Genomic DNA, 25,772 nt, shown 5'->3' with positions numbered 1-25,772 from the left:
CTGCCATGGGGGTCAAATGCAAATTCTCTCTTATTATCCCTAATCCTGGAAGTTCAAATCTGTTACTTATTTCTCTCCCTGTATAACTGATATATCTTTTCTAGAAAGCATAGACTCCTAGCTTGTCTCTCAGATGAAAAGTTCTCCAAGCATCTCCCTGCTTCGGTTAAACAGGATTTATAATTTTAGAATTCTGCCGCTTTCGTTTTTGCACGCAATAAACATTATGACCTCAGAGAGGACAGAGATATTAGTTCAATGGCTAAAGCGCCATGTCCAGTTTCTACAGATCTCCCGAGTGAACCATTACAATTCTCCACAATTGAATCAATGCAAATTATACGCACCGCGTCCCAAACCACAGCAGCTACGCCCAGCTGGGTCCAATTCTGCTTAATGTGAATTGTATGGTTGGCAAAACAGAATGTAGAGGAAGATTTATGTAACTTCTGCATTCCCCAAAGAGCTGTGCTGTCATAAGGAACCAAAGCCATCTCTTTTTTTCCTATCAAATCAAGGAAACATAACAGAATTGAAAAACCTCCCAGGCGAAACCCATTCACAAGAACGTTTTATTCTGTCCACTTCTACTCAATTTTAGTTTAGATTCATTCCATTAAATCTGCAGAGCTGGCTGGAGAATTCTGGGAGTTGAAGTCCACAAGTCTTAAAGTTGCCAAGTTTGGGAACCACTGCATTAAGCAGACCGTACAAATATGTACACTGAAAACTGAGCTCCCAATTGTACTCTAGTGATGAAAACCAGGCTAAATAAAAAGCATACAGTAAAGTTATTAATTTATGGCAATTGTTCAAGTATGCTTATTGATATGCACTCTCGCGTTGCTGGTATTATGTTCGGCTGTTGACTATTCATATTCCAAAGAACGTAAAATTTATTAATCTAATCATGAAAGCAAAACATGAACATTACATCATTAAATATACACATAAATGAGGATACTACATGGTGCTGCCCTTAAAAAGCATTCAGAAACTAATGTCATCGAGAATGCAGCAGCTCCAACAGTTATGGGTATGCCCGTTTAATATCAATGGTGCAAGAATGCTAATTAATTATCAATTAGCTTCTGAGCACAATTCAAGTTGCAGTTGACATCTTTAAGGCCTTTCATGACTCAGAACATGGATATCTAGGCCAGTGGTTCCCAAACTTGGCAACTTTAAGACTTGTGGACTTCAACTCCCAGAATTCTCCAGGCAGCTCTGCTGGCTGGAGAATTCTGGGAGTTGAAGTCCACAAGTCTTAAAGTTGCCAAGTTTGGGAACCACTGATCTAGGGGACCTCCCTGTTCCCAGCAAGTTCCCTCTCTGAAAAAAATGTTGTTTATACTGTAGATTTCCAAGAGTTTGGTCTTCTTGAGAAGTTGCTGCCCACATCTCTACAGGGGCATTCCCCTGAAGGTTCAACGTACCCTGGCATTATTGAGATTTAGGAAACCATTAAGCCTAGTTATTTTAACAGTGCTCTGAAAGGTTCATTACGTGAGAGGGATTTTCCTGTGTAAAGAACCCATAACTCAATGGAGATGCAATTTAGTTTAACATTTTTAATGCAAGGTAGGATTGTTAAGCCGCTCAAGAATCAGTCGATGACTGGAGTGGCATATAAGCCTCATAAAATAAATACATATGAAAAAATATATGAAGAAAATGGGAACATTTGAGCGTTACTGCAATTATGGAATCCTCGAGGCTCTCTGAGTTTGGTTGATTGCCTGCAGAGATTTCATTATCAGACTGGGTAACACCTTTAATGTTAGAAAGGAGAGAGGTTTGCTCTGTTTATATCTAGTAGCTTGCCTTGTCAGACTGTCTGGCAATATACCACTGTAAGAAGCCCCCCTCCCCAGTATGAAATATGCAGCAACTGAAATACAGTATGAAATATACATAAAAATCCATGTGCTCATCAAACCAACTTGTCAACCGTCCCAGAATTGTTCTGCTTATCACTAAACAAGAGTCCTCCTTTCCAATCAGTCTCTGTTTTATTTCCAGAACCTTTTGGCTAGAAACCGGACCGGATTTACCCCCCCCCCCCCCCCAACACTACCATATTCAAAGGACTTGGAAGAATAAAAACGTACGTGCTTTGTACTAAAAGTATAATAAAGGAAGCTTTCCTGGTGCGCTCAGCCGAGGTGCTTAAGCGCAAATCAAGAGACCTTCGGGCTTCCAAGTGGCTGTTGAATTGGCTTGGCTTGGCTTGGTGCCTTGCATTAACCCCTAACGTAGCTTGCAAATGATGTATTATGATCTGGCATCGGAACTCCCCCGATTGTGGTTTAATGCAAGACACCATGGCTTGGTCCAGCACGTGACTACCAAAGCTCTCAGCCAAGAAATCGCGCAGGCTTGCAACGCTCAACTGATTTCTCTTTCTCTTGTTGCTTCCCTGCAAAATTCTCCTCTCCCTTCTCTTCCCCCCCTCCCCTTAGATGCTAAGGACCCCAAGGAGGCAAACCCTCCTCCCCGCCCGCAGCCTTCCCCATCCCCTCCTCACGCAACTCTACGAAGATCCTCCACTCGGGACGGGCACGTGAGCACTGAAGCACAGTGCACAGAGCACAGAGAAGCTAGCCAAAGGGAGAACGGCTCTAGAGATAGGAAGAGAGAGGGAGAGAGAGGGAGGGAGGGAGGGAGGGAGGCGTCGCTAGCATGTCCCATCAAAATATGAAGAAGAAAGCCAGGCAGCCTTATGGACACAGGATGATGATGATGATGCTTAATACCAGTGGTCTCCAACCTTGGCAACTTTAAGACCTGTGGACTTCAACTCCCAGAGTTCCTCAGCCAGCTCTGCTCTGCTGGCTGGAGAATTCTGGGAGTTGAAGTCCACAAGTCTTAAAGTTGCCAAGTTTGGGAGCCATTGTCCTAGATATCCATGTTCTGAGTCATTAAGGCTTTGCAAAGCTGGCTGAGGAACTCTGGGAGTTGAAGTCCAACAGGTCTTAAAGTGGCCAAGGTTGGAAACCACTGACTTAGATGACTGAGAAAGGAGAATGTCTGCTAGTCATTTTTCTCCAACTATGCCAACATATCTCATATCATGGACATGAGGGAAGTTCCCAAAAGACTCCAAAATTCCCCAAATATCCCAAAGTAAAGCTGGCTGAGGAACTCTGGGAGTTGAAGTCCAACAGGTCTTAAAGTTGCCAAGACCACTGTGCTTATACGACCAGCCCTAAGATTTAGAGAACATAACTTGCTTCGGAAGATGGAAAAATAATTCAATGGATGACTAGTCCAAATGGTCTTTCTAACTTGTTTCTATCTCTACGAACGCTGCCTCCTCGTCTGTATTAGCGTTGCAGCGACCATATCAACCGCTAGTGGGCGAACTGGGGCGTCGGTCTGAGCATCTGCAGTAGCTTCTTTCGTTTTGCCTTGGCAAAAAAAAACGTATCATTTAGTTTTCTGTCTGTGATTATCGGTTGGGAATAAACTCCATTTCGCTAAGCTTGATTTTTGACTAACCGTGATTTTTTTCTCTCTCATTAAATATACTTTTTTATTTTCCATTTTCATAACATATAATCACATGTATACTATTACATAGCCAATATCCTATTGCATTAAGTAGTAATTACATCAGTTCCTCTTGCCCTCAACCCCCAGAAAGATAAAAACCCATTATTAGCTCTTCTGCTCTCCATACACCTCTTTCTTCTGCCTCTCTCCTACCTCCTTTCTTCCCTCCATCATCCTTTTCTACTCTACTTCCCCTTCCTTTCTCCTTCTCCTCTCTCTTCATTCCACTCCTCCTTATCCTCCTCATCTTCCCCCCTTACCCTCTCTCCTATCCTTCTCTTCACATCTTTCTTCTCTCCTCTGCTTCCCACTCTTCCTCTCATTCACTTGGTGTATTTCAGCTTCTGAGCAAACTCCATTCTATGTTGATGGTATTTATGCTTCCATATCAATATACTTAACATATCTTAGTTTTAAAGAAAAAACAAGAGAAGACAGTATACATGTGCAATCATATTATTTTATTTACTCTCCTATCCTTCTCTTCCCATCTTTCTTCTCTCCTCTGTTTCCCACTCTTCCTCTCATTGGTGTATTTCCGCTTCTGAGCAAACTCCATTCTATGTTGATGGTATTTATGCTTCCATATCAATATACTTCACATATTTTAGTTTTAAAGAAAAAATAAGAGAAGACAGATTTTTTTTTCTCTTTCGTTTAATCGCCTGAGATTCTGGGAGACGATTCTAGATAAGTCCCTGCAAGGTTTTTCAGACAATTTATTTGCCTCCTTCCCAGGGCTGAGAGAGGCCAAGATTACACAGCTAGCGTTGTGCCCAAGGCAGGACTAGAACTCACAATCCCCCCCCCCCCGTTTCTAGCCTACACCAAAACTGGCTCCCAAACTATGGTTAGGATTCCATAAATCCTATAAAATAAATGCCCAAGGGCAGAACAAGAAACAATGCATGGAAATTAACCAAGGAGAGAAATATCCTAGGAAATATTGAAAAGGCAGAATATTTCTCTGGATGTGAAAAGAAAGAAACATGTTTTAAAAGACAGAATAGCTGCCTGTAGCTTCCTCATCTCATCTTTTTCTTTTAGTTGTATAACACTTGATTTCTAATTTCTGCTTTTCCAAACACCACATACATTTTGAACTGAAGCTTACTGTGAACCCATCAGGAAGAATCCAATTCGCACGATCACTGCTAAACTTGCATCACAGTCCTGGCACTTCTCTGCCCACTGATCAAGTGCTCTGGTGCAGCAACTGATAGTTCCGTGATTAAATTTGCAGAACACCAACCCGAGTTCTTAGATCCTAGCTAGCTTTTAACAAAGCAACACAGCTTTTTAAGACCAAACAGACCATATTTATTGATATACAAACTTTCTCAAGTTACTTTTTAATACATTTTTTGAAAAACAAGTCAGATCAATCATTTAATAAAGTGGAAACAATTAACTTTGGAACATGTAGATTGTCTTAGATTTTTTTTTCAGAGATGCTTAATCAGAAAAAAACTTTGCCAAATGTTTTGGAAATAGAAACCTATCAGCACCTGGATTATGGTTCTTTTTTTGATATATCCTCCTTGAGAGTTTATACGAATATCTTATCCCAATATTTATTTTGTGGTACTTATTTCTTATTTGGTCTAATTGCATTGCTTCTATTCAAAGTACTATTCTAAGGTTTTCCAGCATTTTCACTGGATACAGTAGCATTCGTTTCTCTGTATTTACTGTTCATTTTGAAACATTTTATTAAATTACAAAATAAAATACAAAAATACAAAAGCAAATAGTAAGACACAGTGGGGAGGAAAGGGGCAAAGAAAAATGAGCAGTGGAAGAAGAAAAATGTTGACTTCTTATTCTCTTTATTGCAGTAGAATAAAGCATTAACATGGAAATTCAACTTTTTGCTTTTCCATAATATAAACTAGCCTTTTCTATAACAACAAATCAATGTAAAACCACAAATCCACCTCAAGCACGAAGTCCAGAAGCGGTTTCCATGTAGAACAAAAGTATTTATATTTTTTTAAAATCAAAACAGCCATTTAGCCATCTCTGCCAACTCCATCCGCTTCTGTAGCCATACATCCATGGTGGGAATTAAAATGTCCTTCCATTTTTGTGCATGCAATAGTCTTGCTGCCGTCAACGTATATAGATCAAAGTTCCAAATTTTTTTCTGTCTTTTTCTTATTAAACCCAAAATTATCTGGTTTCATCTTTAAGAATTTTATGTATTAAAATATTAAACTTAATCCAAAATTTCTTTATCACACGTGTCTGTATTTGCTGTTAACCTCCAATGTTACATAAGATATTTTTAATTTGGATTGTTATGATGCTGGGTTCACAATGTCTAGACCAGTGTTTCTCAACCTTGGCAACTTGAAGATGTCCGGACTTCAACTCCCAGAATTCCCATTTGCTGGCTGGGGCATTCTGGGAGTTGAAGTCCGGACATCTTCAAGTTGCCAAGGTTGAGAAACGCTGCATTATTATACTGGGCAAAGGAAGCAATCACCACACTTCCCTTCTCCCCAAATTTTTGCACAAAAGAATCCAAGATATTATATTATATTTGGGGGGGGGGGCAATAAAAATCAATGAGGTCTACTACAATCACGGGATAGTCAAGTAATAACAAGGGGGGAGCGTCCACACTGGGCCTGCTGTACTGTCTGTGTTTATGTCCTCGCACTGCGCCCTGTTTTCTTTGGGATGAAGTTCGATTCCCACAGGGACTCCGGGGAGGCCACGTGATCCCTTCGTTTCCTTCGCAACGCTACATTTCCGGTTTGCCACGCCCTACTTCCGGCCCAGTCCTGGGATTTCCCCGGAGACATTTTGCTCGGCCCATCGCTACTCCCCGGTTCCTTAAAGGCGGGCGTGGCGGCGGCGGCGGCCTCCACTCTGCCGACTCTAAACCAGAGCGAAACCCGCCAAGCGGGCCTGCCACCCCCCCCCCCCACGCTAGGCCGCTTGGGACTCTCTCGGCAGCCACGGAGGACAACGGCTGAGCCGGACGGAACAGGAAGTGACGCCCGAGAGGTTGAAATCCAGAGTCGCACGTTTCCGGCCCAGCCACACACTCTCCAGGCTTCCGGTTGTCACCGGAAGAAGCGCGCCCCGCCCCAGCGGATACAGAGAAGAGAAGCCACGCCCCCACCACCACCACCGCCTCCTTTTCGAACGCTCGGCCCCGCCCCTCCTTCGCAGCTTTGGGTGGCGCCATCGGGGGGGCTTCTTCCCCCCCCCCCTGGGGCGGTCACGTGAGGGCGTAAGGCGCGGGCCGCGATTGGCTGGCGCCGGGGTAGCCGCGCGAGGACGCCGTCGCAGAGCGGCCTCTGGCGGGGACGGGGCTGCGCGCGCCGCGCTTCCCTCCTCCGGCTTCTGGGCTCGCCCCTCTGAGGCGGCGGCGGCGGCGGCGAAGCGAGGATGAGGCGGCGCTGATGTGGCCGTCCCTGCGGCCTCCTGCAGCCCCGCTCGGGCCCAGCCCAGGCGGCGCCGGCGGTCGTAGTTCCGCGCCAGCATGGGCAACACCGTCACCTGCTGCGTGTCTCCCGGCGCCAGCCCGAAGCTCGGCCGGGCCCGCGGATCCGCTCTGGGGACGGGCGGCGGCGGCGGGCGAGCAGGGTCCGGGGCAGCGGCGGCGGCGGCGGCGTCGGGAGTAGAGCGGAGAGGCGGCGGCGCTGCTTACCGGGAGATCGCCGAGGCGGACTCGGGAGACTCGGATCCGGGCGGAGGCGGCCCTCACCTGCAGCACATCAGCGACCGCGAGTTCCCGGACGGTGAGTAGCGAGTCCGCGCCGGCCTTTTCGGAAGCCTCCCCCGGGCGTCCCTGTCGAAAGAGTCGCGCAAAGCCCCGGAGTTCCCGGAGGGGAACCGGGTTCCCGGTGTTGGGTGTGTTTTCTCCCCCACTGAGCATTTGGGCCCACCTGGTTTCTGTCCCGCTGGATGTGGCCCGGTTCCCATTGTGGGTGTGAGACGGTCAACTTTCTGGAAGGGAGTGGCTGGGCCCTTCCACACCCCGCAGCCCTTCGGTGGAGGAGAAAAGGAGTCTCCGTGGAATGCAAAAGCTGCACATGCGGAATCATAACAGTTGCATTTACAAAAAACCTAAATTTGGGAATCAAAACATTCCCTTATAATAGGATAGGATAAGTGAGTTGAAACAATATTGCCAACAAAAGCTGCACATGTGAAATTATAAAAGTTGCATTTACAAAAACCCTAAATTTAGAAATCAAAACATTCCCTTATAATAGGATAGGATAGTCATCAGGAGTTGAAACAATGTTGCCAACAAAAGCTGCACATGCGAAGTTATAAAAGTTGCATTTACAAAAAACCTAAATTTAAAAATCAAAATATTCCCTTATAATAGGATAGGATAGTCATCAGGAGTTGAAACAATATTGCCAACAAAAGCTGCACATGCGAAATTATAAAAGTTGCATTTACAAAAACCCTAAATTTAGAAATCAAAATATTCCCTTATAATAGGATGGGATAGTCCAGTGTTTTTCAACCTTTTTGTGCAAAGGCACACTTTTTTCATGAAAAAAATCCCGAGGCACACCACCATTAGAAAATGTTAAAAAAATTTAACTCTGTGCCTATATTGACTATATATAAAGTGTTTTTCCCACGGCACACCTTACACTATGTCACGGCACACTAGTGTGCCGCGGCACAGTGGTTGAAAAACACTGGGATAGTCATCAGGAGTTGAAACAATATTGCCAACCAACTGTACATGCGGAAATTATAAAAGTTGCATTTACAAAAAAACTAAATTTAAAAATCAAAACATTCCCTTATAATTGGATAGGATAGTCATCAGGAGTTGAAACAATATTGCCAACAAAAGCTGCACATGTGAAATTATAAAAGTTGCATTTACAAAAACCCTAAATTTAGAAATCAAAACATTCCCTTATAATAGGATAGGATAGTCATCAGGAGTTGAAACAATGTTGCCAACAAAAGCTGCACATGCGAAGTTATAAAAGTTGCATTTACAAAAAACCTAAATTTAAAAATCAAAACATTCCCTTATAATAGGATAGGATAGTCATCAGGAGTTGAAACAATGTTGCCAACAAAAGCTGCACATGCGAAGTTATAAAAGTTGCATTTACAAAAAACCTAAATTTAAAAATCAAAATATTCCCTTATAATAGGATAGGATAGTCATCAGGAGTTGAAACAATATTGCCAACAAAAGCTGCACATGCGAAATTATAAAAGTTGCATTTACAAAAACCCTAAATTTAGAAATCAAAATATTCCCTTATAATAGGATGGGATAGTCCAGTGTTTTTCAACCTTTTTTGTGCAAAGGCACACTTTTTTCATGAAAAAAATCCCGAGGCACACCACCATTAGAAAATGTTAAAAAAATTTAACTCTGTGCCTATATTGACTATATATAAAGTGTTTTTCCCACGGCACACCTTACACTATGTCACGGCACACTAGTGTGCCGCGGCACAGTGGTTGAAAAACACTGGGATAGTCATCAGGAGTTGAAACAATATTGCCAACCAACTGTACATGCGGAAATTATAAAAGTTGCATTTACAAAAAAACTAAATTTAAAAATCAAAACATTCCCTTATAACTGATAGGATAGTCATCAGGAGTTGAAACAATATTGCCAACAAAAGCTGCACATGTGAAATTATAAAAGTTGCATTTACAAAAACCCTAAATTTAGAAATCAAAACATTCCCTTATAATAGGATAGGATAGTCATCAGGAGTTGAAACAATGTTGCCAACAAAAGCTGCACATGCGAAGTTATAAAAGTTGCATTTACAAAAAAACTAAATTTAAAAATCAAAATATTCCCTTATAATAGGATAGGATAGTCATCAGGAGTTGAAACAATATTGCCAACAAAAGCTGCACATGCGAAATTATAAAAGTTGCATTTACAAAAACCCTAAATTTAGAAATCAAAATATTCCCTTATAATAGGATGGGATAGTCCAGTGTTTTTCAACCTTTTTTGTGCAAAGGCACACTTTTTTCATGAAAAAAATCCCGAGGCACACCACCATTAGAAAATGTTAAAAAAATTTAACTCTGTGCCTATATTGACTATATATAAAGTGTTTTTCCCACGGCACACCTTACACTATGTCACGGCACACTAGTGTGCCGCGGCACAGTGGTTGAAAAACACTGGGATAGTCATCAGGAGTTGAAACAATATTGCCAACCAACTGTACATGCGGAAATTATAAAAGTTGCATTTACAAAAAAACTAAATTTAAAAATCAAAACATTCTCTTATAATTGGATAGGATAGTCATCAGGAGTTGAAACAATATTGCCAACAAAAGCTGCACATGTGAAATTATAAAAGTTGCATTTACAAAAACCCTAAATTTAGAAATCAAAACATTCCCTTATAATAGGATAGGATAGTCATCAGGAGTTGAAACAATGTTGCCAACAAAAGCTGCACATGCGAAGTTATAAAAGTTGCATTTACAAAAAACCTAAATTTAAAAATCAAAATATTCCCTTATAATAGGATAGGATAGTCATCAGGAGTTGAAACAATATTGCCAACAAAAGCTGCACATGCGAAATTATAAAAGTTGCATTTACAAAAACCCTAAATTTAGAAATCAAAATATTCCCTTATAATAGGATGGGATAGTCCAGTGTTTTTCAACCTTTTTTGTGCAAAGGCACACTTTTTTCATGAAAAAAATCCCGAGGCACACCACCATTAGAAAATGTTAAAAAATTTAACTCTGTGCCTATATTGACTATATATAAAGTGTTTTTCCCACGGCACACCTTACACTATGTCACGGCACACTAGTGTGCCGCGGCACAGTGGTTGAAAAACACTGGGATAGTCATCAGGAGTTGAAACAATATTGCCAACCAACTGTACATGCGGAAATTATAAAAGTTGCATTTACAAAAAAACTAAATTTAAAAATCAAAACATTCCCTTATAACTGATAGGATAGTCATCAGGAGTTGAAACAATATTGCCAACAAAAGCTGCACATGCGGAATTATAAAAGTTGCATTTACAAAAAAACCTAAATGTGGAAATCAAAACATTCCCTTATAATAGGATAGGATAGTCATCAGGAGTTGAAACAATATTGCCAACTTTTGTTGCGTTGAGGAGGAGGCATTATTAACATGCTCTAATGGATTTTTTTTTTTTTAGTGGGGTGGAAACAAATCTGGAGAGAATTTCTCCCCTCTGCCCTTCAGATCACTAGTCCTTGGCTTTTTCCCTGGTTATTTGAGCAGCAATTTCCTGAGTTGTTACAGTTTTTGTGCATTTTCTTTCTTTCTTTCAGAATTACTTTTGTTTCTGCTACTGGACATTTTCATATGCATGGTAATGTAGCATTTGTGAAATGATATCTCTTCATAGATTGGAATTTGCTTTTGAGAAGGATTCCTTGATCCGCTTAAATATCATCAGAATTGGTTGCAGAAGATTGGGGACTTTCTGGAGAAGATTTTAATTACATGTTCATGGATTTCAGAGGGGGGGTGTGATAGCTTGTACGCCTCTGTAGGACAAGAGGTTCCAACTTCAAAGGATTTCAACATAGTTGGGTAACATTTAAGGTGAAGAAGTGACCCCCATAATGCAATTACGGTATATTAATAGTAAATGTATGATGATGTCCATGAAAGTTTCAGAAATTCAGTAGATTGAATTTATATTTAGCTATAATTGGAATTTGTCTAAATCACTGGGACAGCTCCGTCGTGCTCAGTAAATTAATAAAATCTTGCTTTCATAGTCATATTGTGAGCAAAATTGAATTTAGAAACACAGCACATAATCAAAAGAATGTAACATAAAACACAATTTTATCTAATTTTCAGTTGGCTTCTTCAATTCAGATGCTGTCTCTGCATATTGGCTATTTTGTGAAATGTTATAAATTTTCTAGAAATAATGAAAAGAGCAAAGCCAAGGAGGTTTGGAACCTGATGTATTATTTTGACTGGATATTAGTGTCAAACTATAACCAAGCCAACAGTTGAGATACAGCATTTAAATCAGATTCTAATCCATCTCTTTCTCTTAACTCAAGATAAGATTGTTTTATTGTTAAATCAAGAGAGGTTACTTTATGAGGAAATAGAACATTTTTACTCTATAATGGGGACAAGTTTGGATAAACATGCTAGTTTATAGCTATACATTGTTGCACTATTTATAAATTTATTGTTTATGTGGTTACTCTATGATCTACTGTATCACAAAACCAGGAAATTGGATTAATTGAATACACTGGTTAATTTACGTCTCTTATATGCTTTATAATTATACTGCCCATGTAATGCATTTTGAATTGGTTGAAACATGTTAGTATTGATAATTGATTTGGCAAAATCAATATGAGCAGGCCTGAAAAAATCCCAGTTTCAGGATTGAACTAATTTTTATTTAATATTTTAATAGTTTAATGATTAAGTATTGGTAACTGATTTGGCAAAATCAATATGAGCAGGGCTGAAGGAGTTACACAGACTGTAATAAAGAAAATTAAGCTCTAAATTGATCAAGGTCTGTTCCCCACTCCCCACCCCCAAATCCCAGTTTCAGGATTGAACTATTTTTTATTTAATTTAAGCTACGCAGTTCAGAAATGGGAAAACTTTCAATGGGCATACATCACGCTTAATATTTTTGGAAGAACAAGGATTCCAGGATTCTAGTAAATTGGAAAATATATATGATTGTTAGGTGCAAACAAGTTGGTGTCAATTCTCAGTGACCACATAAATTTTTCTCCATGATAACAATAGCACTGTAGCAATAGCACTTTTTAAAAAAAATTCTCCAATTTAATACTGAAATTTCGAAACAAGTTTTGATCCTTAATGCTTTAAAGCAAATGGTGCATTTTTTAAAAATGGCATTCCTTAAAATAGCTGCATGCAGAAAGTACAAAAGCACTCCAAAAACAGCCCTGAGTATACTTGGGTTAAGATTAATTTTATGCATGATTTAGCAACCAAGTGCTACTGAATAGTAGAATGAGTAGAATGGATAATACTTATGACTGTTCAAACTCGCCTATCACAGTCACAATGGCTGTTAAGCAAGGCACCCATGTGATTGCCTGTCTTAATGACCCCATCACTGTTCTCCCTTATGTGGTTGTTAAGTGAAGCATGGGATATCTCATAGGAGGCTTAGTGCAGGCCTTGCATTGCAACACCTGCCCTCATGGCCTATCCCAGGCTTCCCAAGGCCTCTCATAGCGCCTGAGGGATCCCATGTTCTGCTTCCTGACACACTGGGTCCCCACAAGCCTTGGGCCAATGTTTCCACCCCACCAAGTCCTTGTAGGACTTGGGCCTGTTTCCCACTTTACTGGGTTCCACATTCTACTCCCCCCTGTATCACGGATTGGTCATTTATCTTTTCAGTAGATCTCTTTCTGGAAGTAGCTCCTCCACCGTGAGACTTTTCTACACAGTTGAGGCCATATGGCAGCATTCTGGAAGTGGGCACCCTTGTAAGAGTGGCTGCAAATGGCGCCTGCTTCCGGGACAGTGTCACATAGCCTTCAGGGAGGCCAAGGGGCAGTGTGACTAGCTCTCCTTCTCTAATGAAATGTTCAGAGCACTGGAGATCACATTCGAGAGCTGGCTGATCCACCCTCAGCCTCTCTGTACAATGGAACTCACGTGGCTTGATCCTAGGTTTATTTTTTTATCATTTAGGGTGCGACTATAACAAGCCACAAATAAATCCCAATCATTACAGCATTTGTGCTATTTACTGAAATTTAATATTTGTTTTCTTTAGGATGAAATTGTAAAAATGCAGGCTTTAATATTTTCAAGGCTTGCAGTGATGATGGAAAAAACAAGTTTAAAATCCTAAACATAAACGTAATATAAAACCAATTTTAAGTGGCTACTAAAACAATGGCACAGCCCAGAATTAAATATTGTAGGAAATAAAAAATAATTTTCTTGAATACATACTGTTAAGTAAGACAGAAAGAAATGAACATAAGATTTTTAGAGTTACTTCAAAATTTTCAGTTGACTTGTGTTTACTTGAACAGTTCTATCTGGACAATGTATGAAACATGATAAGGCTTATCCTGCTCAAAGGTAGATGAATAAAATACAACGTGGGTTTCACAAGGCACTTCTTAAAAATAGGTGTCACAGCTCTACGATCTTTAACCAGTACTAACCAGAATAGAATCTGGAAGAACTAAGGCAAAGCTCTTTAAGTGAGGGATAGCTGTGGACCCTGAAATGTGACTGTGGTGCACCGAAACAAACAAACAACACATCTAGGTCAAGATTGTACCTTCTGGAAATTTCAAGGCACCTGGGATGATCTGACTGCAGCCATACCAGAAACAATTAGATGGTTAGCTTCCTTAGATCAGTGTTTCTCAACCTTGGCAACTTGAAGATGTCCGGACTTCAACTTCCAGAATTCCCCAGCCAGCGAATGCTGGCTGGGGAATTCTGGGAGTTGAAGTCCGGACATCTTCAAGTTGCCAAGGTTGAGAAACACTGCCTTAGATAACGAATTATAACATCCTATCTCATTGCATGGCTCCATATTAGGGTGATTTTATTATGGTTTTATCTTAATTTAATATGTTATTTTCTATATTGTATTCTTCACATAGAGCAGCATGGTGGCCTAATGGTGAAGATGCTCGTGTCCCACTCAAAAGGTTGAGAATTCAATCCTAAGTAGTGAGATGTTTCTCTCAGGATGCAAAGAGAAAATATCTGTTAGAACTCCATGTAGGTGTCAGGAAGGGCAACTGGCCGGTAAACGCTCAGCTCCATCCAGTCGCCCCGACTCTACCCTGAATAAAAGGATTACAGAGTCGTAAAAAGGGAGGTTTTTTAATTGTATCGTATTGTCCACATACCATATATATATTTATTCAAACTAAACTTGTATATCAATGATTGCATAGATGTAGATGTCATACACTAAATAAACCAGTACTACAAAATTATACTCCGGAACTTGCTTCAGAAACAAATAGCAATAGCAATAGCAATAGCAGTTAGACTTATATACCGCTTCATAGGGCTTTCAGCCCTCTCTAAGAGGTTTACAGAGTCAGCATATCGCCCCCACAGTCTGGGTCCTCATTTCACCCACCTCGGAAGGATGGAAGGCTGAGTCAACCTTGAGCCGGTGAGATTAGAACCGCTGAACTGCCGAACTAGCAGTCAGCTAAAGTAGCCTGCAGTACAGCACTCTAACCACTGCGCCACCTTGGCTCCTTTAGTATTAAATACTAAATACTAATGCCATTTAGTATTTCTACAAGCTATTTCTTTTAAAATAAATCTTGTTTTTACATATATATGATAGTCCTACACTTGCTTGAAAATAAAAGATGCTGAATACTCTACAATAGGATGAGCAATTAATTTTCCCAAGGGGCAACATGAGAAACTGGAATTGTTATGGAGGGACAAACAATAGAGATATAAAAGTATGTGGTCATGCATACACATATGTAAGTTGAAAAAAATAGTCACCTTAAAAATAAAAGCAATGCAGTTGTATTGCATGCATGGCACACACGTAATATACATTTGGTTTCTAATTTCTGATTGATCTCACGCAGGCAGAACAGTGACATATGTGGCCATAGATCCGTAAAATGCCCAAGTCTGTTCTACAACTTTATTTTAACAAATTATGTATAGATTCGGTTTTCAGATTGCCAAATTGAACTGAATAGAATAGCTCAGGTAGCTAAACATTCCTATGAAGAGAGAAAATAATTTGTTGATTAAGCAAAATTTTTCATACATTTAGCAAAAAGAATTGCCATTTAATTTCAGTCAGTGTTGGTGTCTGAACACAAACCAAAATCCTGCCAAAATCCTATGGGTTGATTTTAAGAACATTATAGGGACCCAAGTTATTAGAACATATTTGTTATTTGTTGGGTAAATTATATTGCTTAGTATTCTTGCATGTGTGCAGAGTGAAATAAAAAATAGTTGACTTTTCTTACATATCTGAAAAATAAATTTGAATTAATGCCCTTTTCTGTATTTCAATTTTATGAATATTGAATAAGTATTGAAATGTTAGGCTTTGTACAATCAACTCTATATTTCTTCATATGTATATCAACATTTTAACGTAATACTACCGTAGTAATGAATTATTGGAAAACTTAGTTTAAATTAATTTATATTCTTTCTTGGTGACAAAATCACTATTTTCAATGTACCATGATTTAATTGCTGTTGCTAAATTGTCACAATTGTCTCATTCTTAGAAAAAAAAATGATACGAAATGTACATGGATTTAGTACTAGTGCTAAGACTTTTTAGTGTAGAAATGATGTCAAAATATATTTCATCTAGGAAAGGAAAAATGTACCCACCCAGAGAGTGGGAACATTTCCCAGGCTTTCTCCCAGGGACTATTGTAGATTACAATAATGGACCTCTCTAAAGCCTTTTCCTTTTCCTGAAGCTGTACTCTTCGCTATCACACACTGTGATGGGACACCATGAAGCAATAGTTCACAGAAGCTGTTTTGCCACCTCTTATGCTTTTTCCCAAGTGGTGAAGGTTGAAACCTCAGATTGTATCGTTTCACAGTGCTCTGATTCTGAACTAATGGTTTCCTGAGGAACTGCTTTTCCTTCCCTTTCTAAAGATGTAGAAAGCACATGTGTGTGAGCTCAAGAGCAGAGCCTCAGACTATTGGAAATTAACCCATGTGTCAAAATTTAACTATTAACTTTTTTCGCCATTGTGCAAATCAGGAATGTTGCAGCTTTTGGGGTAAGATTTGATTGGTATGCTGGGAGCTGCCCTTTAAAAAGTGTGAGAACATAACAAGAAGTATAAATGGATTTAATGTCAATTTAAACTTAATTAACAATTATATTAAATACTGTAAATACATTCGGTTATTCCCCGAATAGTTAATAATTTTCTTAAAATATTAGATTGAGAATTACAATTTGGTGTCAGGTTTTCAAGGATCTTTGAATGAATATCTCCAGAGTTTGGGGCTATGTGTTGTATAAAATCTCAGATAAGTGACGTAGAGTAGGGTTGTGCACAAAATATAACATAAGTTTTATTCTATGCATAGAGCAACCACAATGTGTCATGCAAGTTTTGCTGGAATGTTCTAGACAAGCCACAATTGAGCAGAATTGGAACATACTCAACCTGGGTTTGGACTGAAAAACATGTTGGAAGATCTTACAAGTAGAGTTCTACCTTACTCTTCCAAGTGTCTTGTATTCTGGCCCAGTGTTTCCAGTGTTCTTCCCTTTTTCCTCCTGACTTCTTTGCTGCCATCGGCAGATCCATGCACAGATGGAACACATTTCAATCCAGACACAGACCATCCCGTGTGTGAAAAGTCCATGCACAGAATACTTTACCCATCCCTAATCTAGAGGTACATAAAACGCTTGACCTATTTTAAGTTGAAATTACCTAAAAGAATTACTTGGGGTCCAGAAGAAATTGTTCTGCCTTCTTTGGAAGGATTCTGAATTCAAACAAGATTGTTCTGACATTGGTACAGTTTGATAAAATACCTGTTTACATCTGAAATTGAAAAAAACTCTGCTGGCTGGAGAATTCTGGGAGTTGAAGTCCACAAGTCTTAAAGTTGCCAAGTTTGGGAACCACTGCAGTAAGTCATCTGATGGCATCACTGTTCTCTCTGGAAATGCACCAGGCATGTTACCCTAACTAAGTAGGAGATTCACATGCTTGTACCTGCTGAGGGACTTTTCATGCCAGAATAAGTCTTGACTTCTGTTGCTATCGGGCATGAAGCATTTCCCCTCTTTCTGGAGGGAGCCTAATCTCTTTCCTTCAGCTTGGACCATTTCTTACAGACAGGAAATCTCTGTAAAAGCAGGGGAGATTGTAGGGAGTTAGCCATTGTCAATTAGCTTCCCCTCACCATTGGCTCGCTTAAGCCTATAAATACGGTATGCTTGTTTGTACCCATAGTTTTCGGTAGAGTATGAAGTCAGACTGTCAGAGTTTATTATTCCTTTGTTTTATTAATTTTTATTCCATCTTAATATTTTTTATGAATAAGTCAAGGCAGTGAACATACATAAGAACACACATTCTTAAATCCTCAAGAGTTTGTTCGGGGATTTTCAATTGGAGGGGAGGGGGAAACCATAGCTCTTAAGTGGCGCACTCTGCCGTCAAGAGATATATTGCAAAACAGAATAGCTTGGCGACGAATCTCTCTTTCCAGAGATCAAGGAAATATGTCCATGTACTTTGCCATGTCGTGCGTGATTGCTTGCACTTCAAACAGCTGCTTTAATAGCAGGTAGTGTAGGTGGATCCACTGAATAGAGACATTCAGAGAAATCTGATGTCTGGGTCAGTAGTACTTGTCCTTAAACTCCCCCTGACAGAATACTGTGACAGAAATACCCAACATTATTATGGCATTTACCAATAAAAGTACCCCTGGCAAATCCTAGTGTTCAGAGATTACATTGGAACCGATAATGGTTGCCCACGTCTATACCACGGGCATCTTAGCAGCAACAATTGTGCCCTGTGAATCAGAAATAGCATGTGGCGTCCCTTCTGCATGAGCCCACATTTTGTCACATGGCAAAATGGCAAATCTAACAGCAAACACTTTAGTCTTACCCAACTAGTGCATCGTGATGGAGAGGTACCATATTTTTGGGACTATAAGACACACCGGCCTATAAGATGCACCTAGATTTAGAGGAGGAAAACAAGAAAAAAAAATAGTTTTTTGTGTCTGCGTGTCTCGTTTTCGCCTTCCCCCAGAAGCACGTTTTTTGGCCTCCTGAACCCTCTGTGCGTCCCGTTTTTGGCCTCCCGGCCCCAGAAGCACTTTCTGCTTTTGGCCTCCTGAACCCTTTGTGACTTACTTGACTTAAGTCTTTAGCGTCGGTACGGCATCGCCAATCCCTTCGCTGTAGAGTCGCATGCATCCCGAATCAATGGGATCCATGATTCTAGGCTGAGTACTACTTGAGCTCGCCGGGCCCAAGAGTTGACAGAGCCCCTTCTGTTGGAAAACGGTGGGCACCTCGAGAAGGCAGGGGTTGTCTTGATAATGAGAGGCTATATTTTGCGCGTCAATTATCCTTGCCCACCAACCCTTTGTGCATCCCACTTTCGCCAAAAATGGGCCCGTTTTTTACCTGCAGGGTGCTTCTGGGGCCTAGGGTGGGTGAAAACGGGGCACACAGAGGATTCAGGAGGCCAAAAACAGGCCCGTATTCATTCTATAACATTTTTTGGGGGTGGAATAGTATTTCTTATAGTCCAAAAAATATGGTAACTATGTACATGACTGAGATGAAATAAATATATAAGAGCTTATTTCCCAGCAGCACCAACACATCTTTCCACCAACACAGTGATAGAGGAAGGTTACAATTTGTCTATTGAAAGTGACACCAAAGGGATTTGGCCATCAGAAGTACTTGTACTTGTACTTGACACCTCTTCACCCATCGTGGGTATAGGCAACTTCCATGGAAATTTGACGCCACTGTTTTCGGTCCTGGGCTAGGGTTGTCAGGTGGTGCAGCCAGTCGCTATTATATGATTTTCGGCTAAGATTGAATGGGCGCATGAGCCATCAGAAAGAAACAAAAGACTATCCAAAAGCTGCCAATTGCTCAGTTAGGCCTCTGAGGCTTTTGGACCATACTACCACTTGTCCCTCCACCATTCTGTGGATGTTTCCGTGGCTGCCCCTAGTTGACAGTTTGAGTTGCCTACTGCTGGATTGTGAGTGTTTAACAATCTCATAACGGAAATCATTTTGGATTCTTGCTCTACTCATATTTGCCTTGTAGTAATTGAATGATCTCATAAGTTGTGGCTTGGATTTAGGGTGGCAAAGCTCTTCCTAAGTGTTAGTTGAAATCTCTTGAGTGAATCAACACAACCAGTTCTGCTTCCCCTTGCCTCACCTACCATGATACCAATATTGCTGCTACAGGAGCTGCAGGCCTATTAACTAAAATGAAACCTCCTTTTAGTAACCTCTCTTCCTCCGTCTTGCCCAACCATAATTGATTTAGGAAGCCACTAAAAGTGGGAACATGGTCATGACAAATAATAAGTGTGATAGCATATTCATTTTGTGCTTGCTCATTAAGTATTTTCCTATTACTGTAGCTTTGATAGCTTTAACAGCTTTTTATAATTTTTGGAAATGCCATTGATTTAAGTAAAAGGGATAGTGCACTTAACACTTGACTGTTTTCCTCTCAGAATGGAAAATTAAAAATGTTAAGCTGTTGGGAGTTTCTTTGGATAGTAGAGTTTATTCTATTAGCTTATCCGTGCTGTTTTAATATTTCCACTGTTTAGATCTATTGCTATGATTCTGAGATACAGTTCAAATTCTCTGAGCATGTGAGATCAATGTATAAATACTAGAACTGTTTATTAAGAATTGCAACCTTGAGGTCATCTGGAAACAGATTTAAAATGTAATGCCTCTTAAGCGAGATTTGGGTTTTAACTGATTTATTCTTCCAAAAACAGTAATTTCTGAATAGCTGCCTCGCTTCATATTTGTTTCAGATTTAGCGTTGGAGTCAAACCCATCTGACCATCCTAGAGCAAGCACAATTTTCTTGAGCAAATCCCAAACAGATGGTAAGCTAATTTTTGCTCCCTTTAAAAAAGAGGATGGGAGGAGATGGAGTGGGTGTTTTAATTCCTGTCCATTTCTGTCAAAGCGCTGTTTGCTTCTACATTTTTGCCTGCTCTTCCCTGCATTTCTCATAGTTGTTTGTCTGTGGCTGTTGCTTTTTAATCCTCTTAATTCATTCTCAATATTCGCCGTTCAGTAGAATAACTAAGAACGGCTGGGTGCCATATTTGAGAATAGAAGGAGGTTATCTTACGACCAGTGACTGAAGTGACTTTTTCCATCAAGCATCATTTGCAACATTCCTAGCAATATGATTCACTGCCTCCAGTAGACTTTACTTGGGTCAGCTCATTTCCTCCTAGTGGGAAAAAAAATTCAGTCTAGCTTGAGTTATATGTCAAATTAACATGCTAACGTTTACTGAGATAATTTTATATTAACACTCAGCCTTAGATACTCATGTAATGTCATGTTTCCACCTTTCTAAACCAGTATTCATAACTCTTTTACAACACTGAGTCTTTTTATAGAAACACTGCAGTTTATTATTTATTTGTTTATTGGCTTTCTTTATATGTTACCATTGTAAAATAAATGGTTGAATCAGGAAATTCTCTAATTCACAAGATGAATTATTGCTATTTCTCCTGATCTAAGAAACAAGCAAAAAAGGAGTTGCTTCTGTGGAACTGAGTGGTATGTATTCCATGAAATGTGCTTTTAAAACCTAGGTTAAAAAAAAAGTTTAAAAAAAAAACCAACAAGCTGGCTCACTATGTTTTTTATGATTCTAAATTATTTTCAGATAATCCCAAAATATTGTCAAGTTGAATGTGTAGAAAGGAAAAACTCCAAACAAGTGCTGAATTTTAAAGTAGAATTTAAAAAAAGCAATATTGATAGACTGAACTTGTTTCTCCTTTTTCAGTGAGAGAGAAGAGAAAGAGCAACCACATCAACCATGTAAGTACATAGAATAGCTATGAGGGGAAAAAAACCCATAGATTTTATTTTAGAGCAGCAAGAGAAAGTTAAGTAACATAGGGCAATGGGTGGGTGTTGGATGATATTCTTTGCAAAAAGAAGGGGAGTAGAACAAATGCTGAAAAACTTGCCAATAGTTTTACAAAAGACCCACAAGCTTATATCCAAGCTTTCTAGCAAAGAATTCGTGCACTATAAGTTGTGCATGTTTGGCTTGAATAATTAATGAAAATATGATATATATTTTTTAAAAACTCCTGTTTAGCAGAATAAACCCAGTTAAGAACAACGGGCTGCTGCATATTATTTTGACTTAATTGGTGCTTCAGTTTTAATAAATCTAGTCACACTCAGAGTCCTAGGAAGACTGCAGTGGCAAACTACTTCTGAAAAATATTGCTATAAACAACTGAATGGACGTCAGTCATTATGAGGAAAGACTGATTTAAAGGCAACACCCCCTCTGAAAAAGGCTGGGACACATTCATACATTCTTTAATAGTAATAAGGACATCTGTGTAATTTATGGAATTACTGGCACTGTATCCCTTGCCATGGGCCTTCCGTGTATCAGTGCTGTCTACTAAAACTGATAAAATAAAATTTCTGTACAGTACTTCTGCTTCCAATTTGTTTCAGAGATAATTTGCTGCCGGAGTAGAATAGAACACCTAGAGTTCTCAAACATAGATAGGCAGCAGACTAGTGATATATCAAATAGCTCGCCCGAGGCTTCCAAATTTCTAAGAAATCCAACAAAGAATTTTGGATTAGTTGGATCTTAATCTGAGCAGGTAGATCAGAGTTTGTCACTAGGAGGAGTGTGATTTTTGTTTCTGAAACCCAGGGATTTGGAGAATCTACCTTGTTCTGTGAATGTAAAAGGGTTATTGAAGGTAGGGGAAGCATCTGCAAGGTTACAGTCATCTCACTGCTGTTAGTACGTATCATTCCCTTTTACAGATGAGTCTTTGATTCCACACAGTTTACTATAGCCTTTGATTTTGAAATTTTGAAATTTAATAAAATTTGTATGCCGCCCACTCCCTTGGGACTCTGGGCGGCTTACAGACAAGATAAAAAGCATTAAAAAAATTAAAGGTAAAATACAGTTGTTAAAATTGCACACCATCCATTCTGTCTAAGTGGGGCTGGACATTGATCAACAGCCCTAGGCCTGCCGGAACAGCCAGGTCTTGGTGGCTTTTTGGAAGGCTGGGAGAGTGGTAAGGGTCCGGATCTCTACGGGTAGCTCGTTCCACAGGGCCGGTGCAGCTACAGAGAAGGCCCTCCCCCGGGGAGTTGCCAGCCGGCATTGTCCGGTTGATGGCACCCGGAGGAGGCCCAACCTGTGAGATCTTGTTGGTCGTTGGGAGGTATGTGGCAGGAGACGGTCTCTCAGGTAGCCAGGTCCTAAACCATGTAGGGCTTTAAAAGTAATGACTAGCACCTTGAAGCGCATTCGGAGACCAATAGGGAGCTAGTGCAGCTCACGGAGGATGGGTGTAACATGGATGTATCTAGGTACACCCATTATCACTCGCGCGGCTGCATTCTGGACCAACTGCAGTCTTCGAACACTCTTCAGGGGCAGCCCCATGTAGAGCGCAAATTTAAATTCTGAAACTACTTTCCTAGATTAGAATATCAACTTTTGACCTATTCTTGCTGCATTAACTGCATTTTTTTTCTCTTGCTTTGACGTAAAGATGTAGTAAATGTTCATTACATAGTCACATCATTACAGAGTCACGTCAAGTTTTAACCTTTTTAAAATAGCAACAAATGGATCTTGAACTGAGTTGGGAGTGGAAGAGCAATTCACTCCAATGTGGTTTCTTTCTAAAACCTCATTGAATTTGTTTCTGATATTTCAATAAGTGGCGATATGTTCAACATAGCGATCAAACAAATTTCTGCCCTGTGTTTTTATTACTTGGAAAGTCTTCTGTCTCTTCTTTATCTTTATCTTTGCCAGTTAATCTTTAAAAGAAAAACAGGTACCAAGAAAAGCAAAATAGTGGTGTCCATTGGTGTTTATACAGTGACTGGCCATTGCTGAAAATATTACTGATGCTGATTTCTGTTTCTATTCTATTTTCTAGTTTATTGATTCTTAGGCAGCTGTTTAAATGTCCTCCTTAATATCTTTTGGTTTATTTAACAACATTGTCCATGTGAGTCTAATATGCGTAATACTGATTAAACCCAGAAATCATGGTTTTCAAACATTTTTATGAACTTATAAATATTTCTTTCCACATAGGTTTCCCCGGGGCAGCTTACAAAAAAGTATAGTTCATGTTCAACTATATTTATAGATGACAGCACAGTCAGCCAACCTAATCTTAGGAGCACAATAAAATGGTATGTATCACTTTATGTGAGGTTACATTAGATTCAACTCACTTGAATCTCTGAAATCCAAGAAAAAATCATACCAAATCTAGAGGAAGTGATAAATGAGTATATGCTGAAACAGATCCTCCCCACTTTACCCTCAGTATTGGTAGAGCAACATCTATGTGCTACCCATCAGTTTGATTCCAAAACCCTCTAAATTTGGAAAGTGGGGTACAGCTAATGTATTATGCCTGTTGTTCATTGCTTATCTGATAACTGATTTCTAATCCTATTGTTCCTGTTCATATTTTGACCATCTTCAAAGAGATGTGACTGTTGATTTGTAATCTTGAGATATTTAACTCTGAACAATAGATTCTTGGCTGAAATGCCATACATATCCTCAGATTTTAGGGCAGAGTTTATCAGCTCATAGTTTAGAAGAAATTCTTCCTTTAAATATCTGAACTTTACAGTAGTCTAAGCAAGTAGAATCCTTTGCCCTTATTTGGAATAGGATAATTCTGCAAAGTGACCTGTAGAAGGAGTCACTGATGGGTATTCTCACATCCAATCTGCCCAGAGACTGAGGTTAAAGTTGAGGCCACTCCTCTCTACTTCCTCTTCCTGGCTCCCCAGATTAATCTCAGTCTTGGCCCGAATGAGTACTGTTTTTGATTGGCTCTGATTGGAATTGATAATTTATTTTTTTCCATCCTTGTTTCCTCCCACCTCCCTCCCTAGCATCTCTGTTTGTGAGTGTCAGAAAGTTAATCTTTGCTGCTGTGTGTGTGTGAGCCTCTAAACTGCTGGTCGGTTGCAGGGAGGCTCCAGGCCGCACGCCGTGAGGTGTTGGGTGCTGAGACCTCCTTTTTACATCGGGGGGGGGGTGTCTCTAGATTGAAAGAGGGCTCCTGGAGGAGCGGCTCAGTCAGAGCTCGCTCAGCTTTCGGACCTCATGGTCGGCAGTCGGCATTTTGAGGAGGTGGGCATTTTGGGAGATGAACGTGGCCAGAGCACAGGGATTGGTGCTCCTGCTCCAGCTCACCACAAATGCTCCGAGGCCACTGCCAGTGCCTGGAGGTATCGTTTCAGGCCGGTACTCCGCCATAGCACCAGGGAGGGCCCCATTTTTTGAGCCGCGGATCGGGGCCGTGGCTGCAAGTGGGCATGCCGGTTCAAAGGAGCTTCGAACCGCACACAGCAGGACTCTCGATCCCTAGCACATCACCCAGTCATTAAGAGGTTTCTTAGAGGGGCAGCTAATCTCAGGCCCCCTGTGGTACACTGGTTCCCTACATGGGACCTTCCCATGGTACTTCAGGCACTGACGGAGGCTCCTTTGAGGACAGTGAATCTTCAGTTCCTAATCCTTAAGGTTGCGTTTCTGGTGGCAATTACTTCCGCCAGACATATTTCTGAACTCAATGGGCTGTCATCCAAGGTGGATCTGTGCACATTTTACGACAACAGAGTCATCCTCAGACTTGATCCTTCTTGCCCAAGGTTAACACTCCTTTCCATAGGTCCCAGAAGGTGGTGTTTCCGGACTTCTGTCCGGCATCATCCAGGGAAAGGGAACAGTCCTGGCATTGCCTGGACATGAGGAGGGCACTGCGTATCTAACTGAAATGCACATTACCATTCAGGAGGTTGGAGGTGCTCTTCGGCTCCTTCCAACACACTATCCTAGGGGCAAAGGTGCCACCAGTTATCATAGGCAGATGGATTCGGCTAGCCATCACTAGGGCATATGAGGCACGCAGGCTTCCGGTGCACTCCATCAGGAGTTCGGCCAAGTATGTGGCCTGGTCTACCCAGGTGCCCATCAGGGATATCTGTAGGGCTTCGCCTTCGCCTTTCATCAGGCATTACAGGCTGGACGCTTATGCTTCCGCTGAGGCCTCTTTCAGTAGGAGGGTACTGCAGGGAGTGCTGGACACTCGGGGAGCTCAGGCCCAATGATTCTCTCCCATGGACATCTAGCTTTGGTATGTCCCATCAGTGACTCCTCCCACAGGTCACTTTGGAGAATGTCAATTGGTCTTACCTGAGCTGCATTTCTCAAAGGTCCTTTGAGTCACTTCCCACCCGTGTGGCTAGCGCATAGGGCCCTGAGCTTGGTTAGTGGCTTTGGTCAGTCAGGGACCGGGGGGGGGGGGGGGTTGGTGTTCTCTTTCCTATCCCCTTCCTTCCCCGGTCCTGATTTTGGACGTTGACCTTCGATTAATCTGGAGAGC

The 25,772-nt window shown here is 40.7% G+C and overlaps 2 protein-coding genes across 4 annotated transcripts in view; one reads left to right on the top strand and one right to left on the bottom strand.

Moving 5' to 3' along the window:
• The window catches only part of METTL21A (methyltransferase like 21A), a 7,839-nt gene extending 5,073 nt beyond the window's left edge, over positions 1 to 2,766 (bottom strand). The window contains exons 1-2 of one of the 3 annotated variants that reach the window (XM_032236205.1): positions 2,528 to 2,766; positions 348 to 505 (exon numbers count right to left, since the gene is read on the bottom strand). In XM_032236205.1, coding sequence (XP_032092096.1) covers positions 348 to 494 — 147 coding nt within the window. In that variant the 5' untranslated portion in view covers positions 495 to 505; positions 2,528 to 2,766. Of the gene's footprint in view, positions 1 to 347; positions 506 to 2,111; positions 2,454 to 2,527 lie in introns of those variants that run through there. The other 2 variants (XM_032236199.1, XM_032236212.1) reach the window with 2 other exon arrangements.
• Positions 2,767 to 6,779: 4,013 nt separating this feature from the next.
• CCNYL1 (cyclin Y like 1) overlaps positions 6,780 to 25,772 on the top strand; it is a 34,799-nt gene continuing 15,806 nt past the window's right edge. Inside the window, exons 1-4 of the mRNA XM_032217921.1 lie at positions 6,780 to 7,310; positions 20,133 to 20,207; positions 21,134 to 21,168; positions 23,456 to 23,556. Coding sequence (XP_032073812.1) covers positions 7,052 to 7,310; positions 20,133 to 20,207; positions 21,134 to 21,168; positions 23,456 to 23,556 — 470 coding nt within the window. The 5' untranslated portion in view covers positions 6,780 to 7,051. The remainder of the gene's footprint in view (positions 7,311 to 20,132; positions 20,208 to 21,133; positions 21,169 to 23,455; positions 23,557 to 25,772) is intronic.

The sequence above is a fragment of the Thamnophis elegans genome, chromosome 1 (assembly GCF_009769535.1).
Source record: "Thamnophis elegans isolate rThaEle1 chromosome 1, rThaEle1.pri, whole genome shotgun sequence".
NCBI classification, from domain to species: Eukaryota; Metazoa; Chordata; class Lepidosauria; order Squamata; family Colubridae; genus Thamnophis; species Thamnophis elegans.
This window is presented reverse-complemented; position numbering and strand designations above follow the sequence as displayed.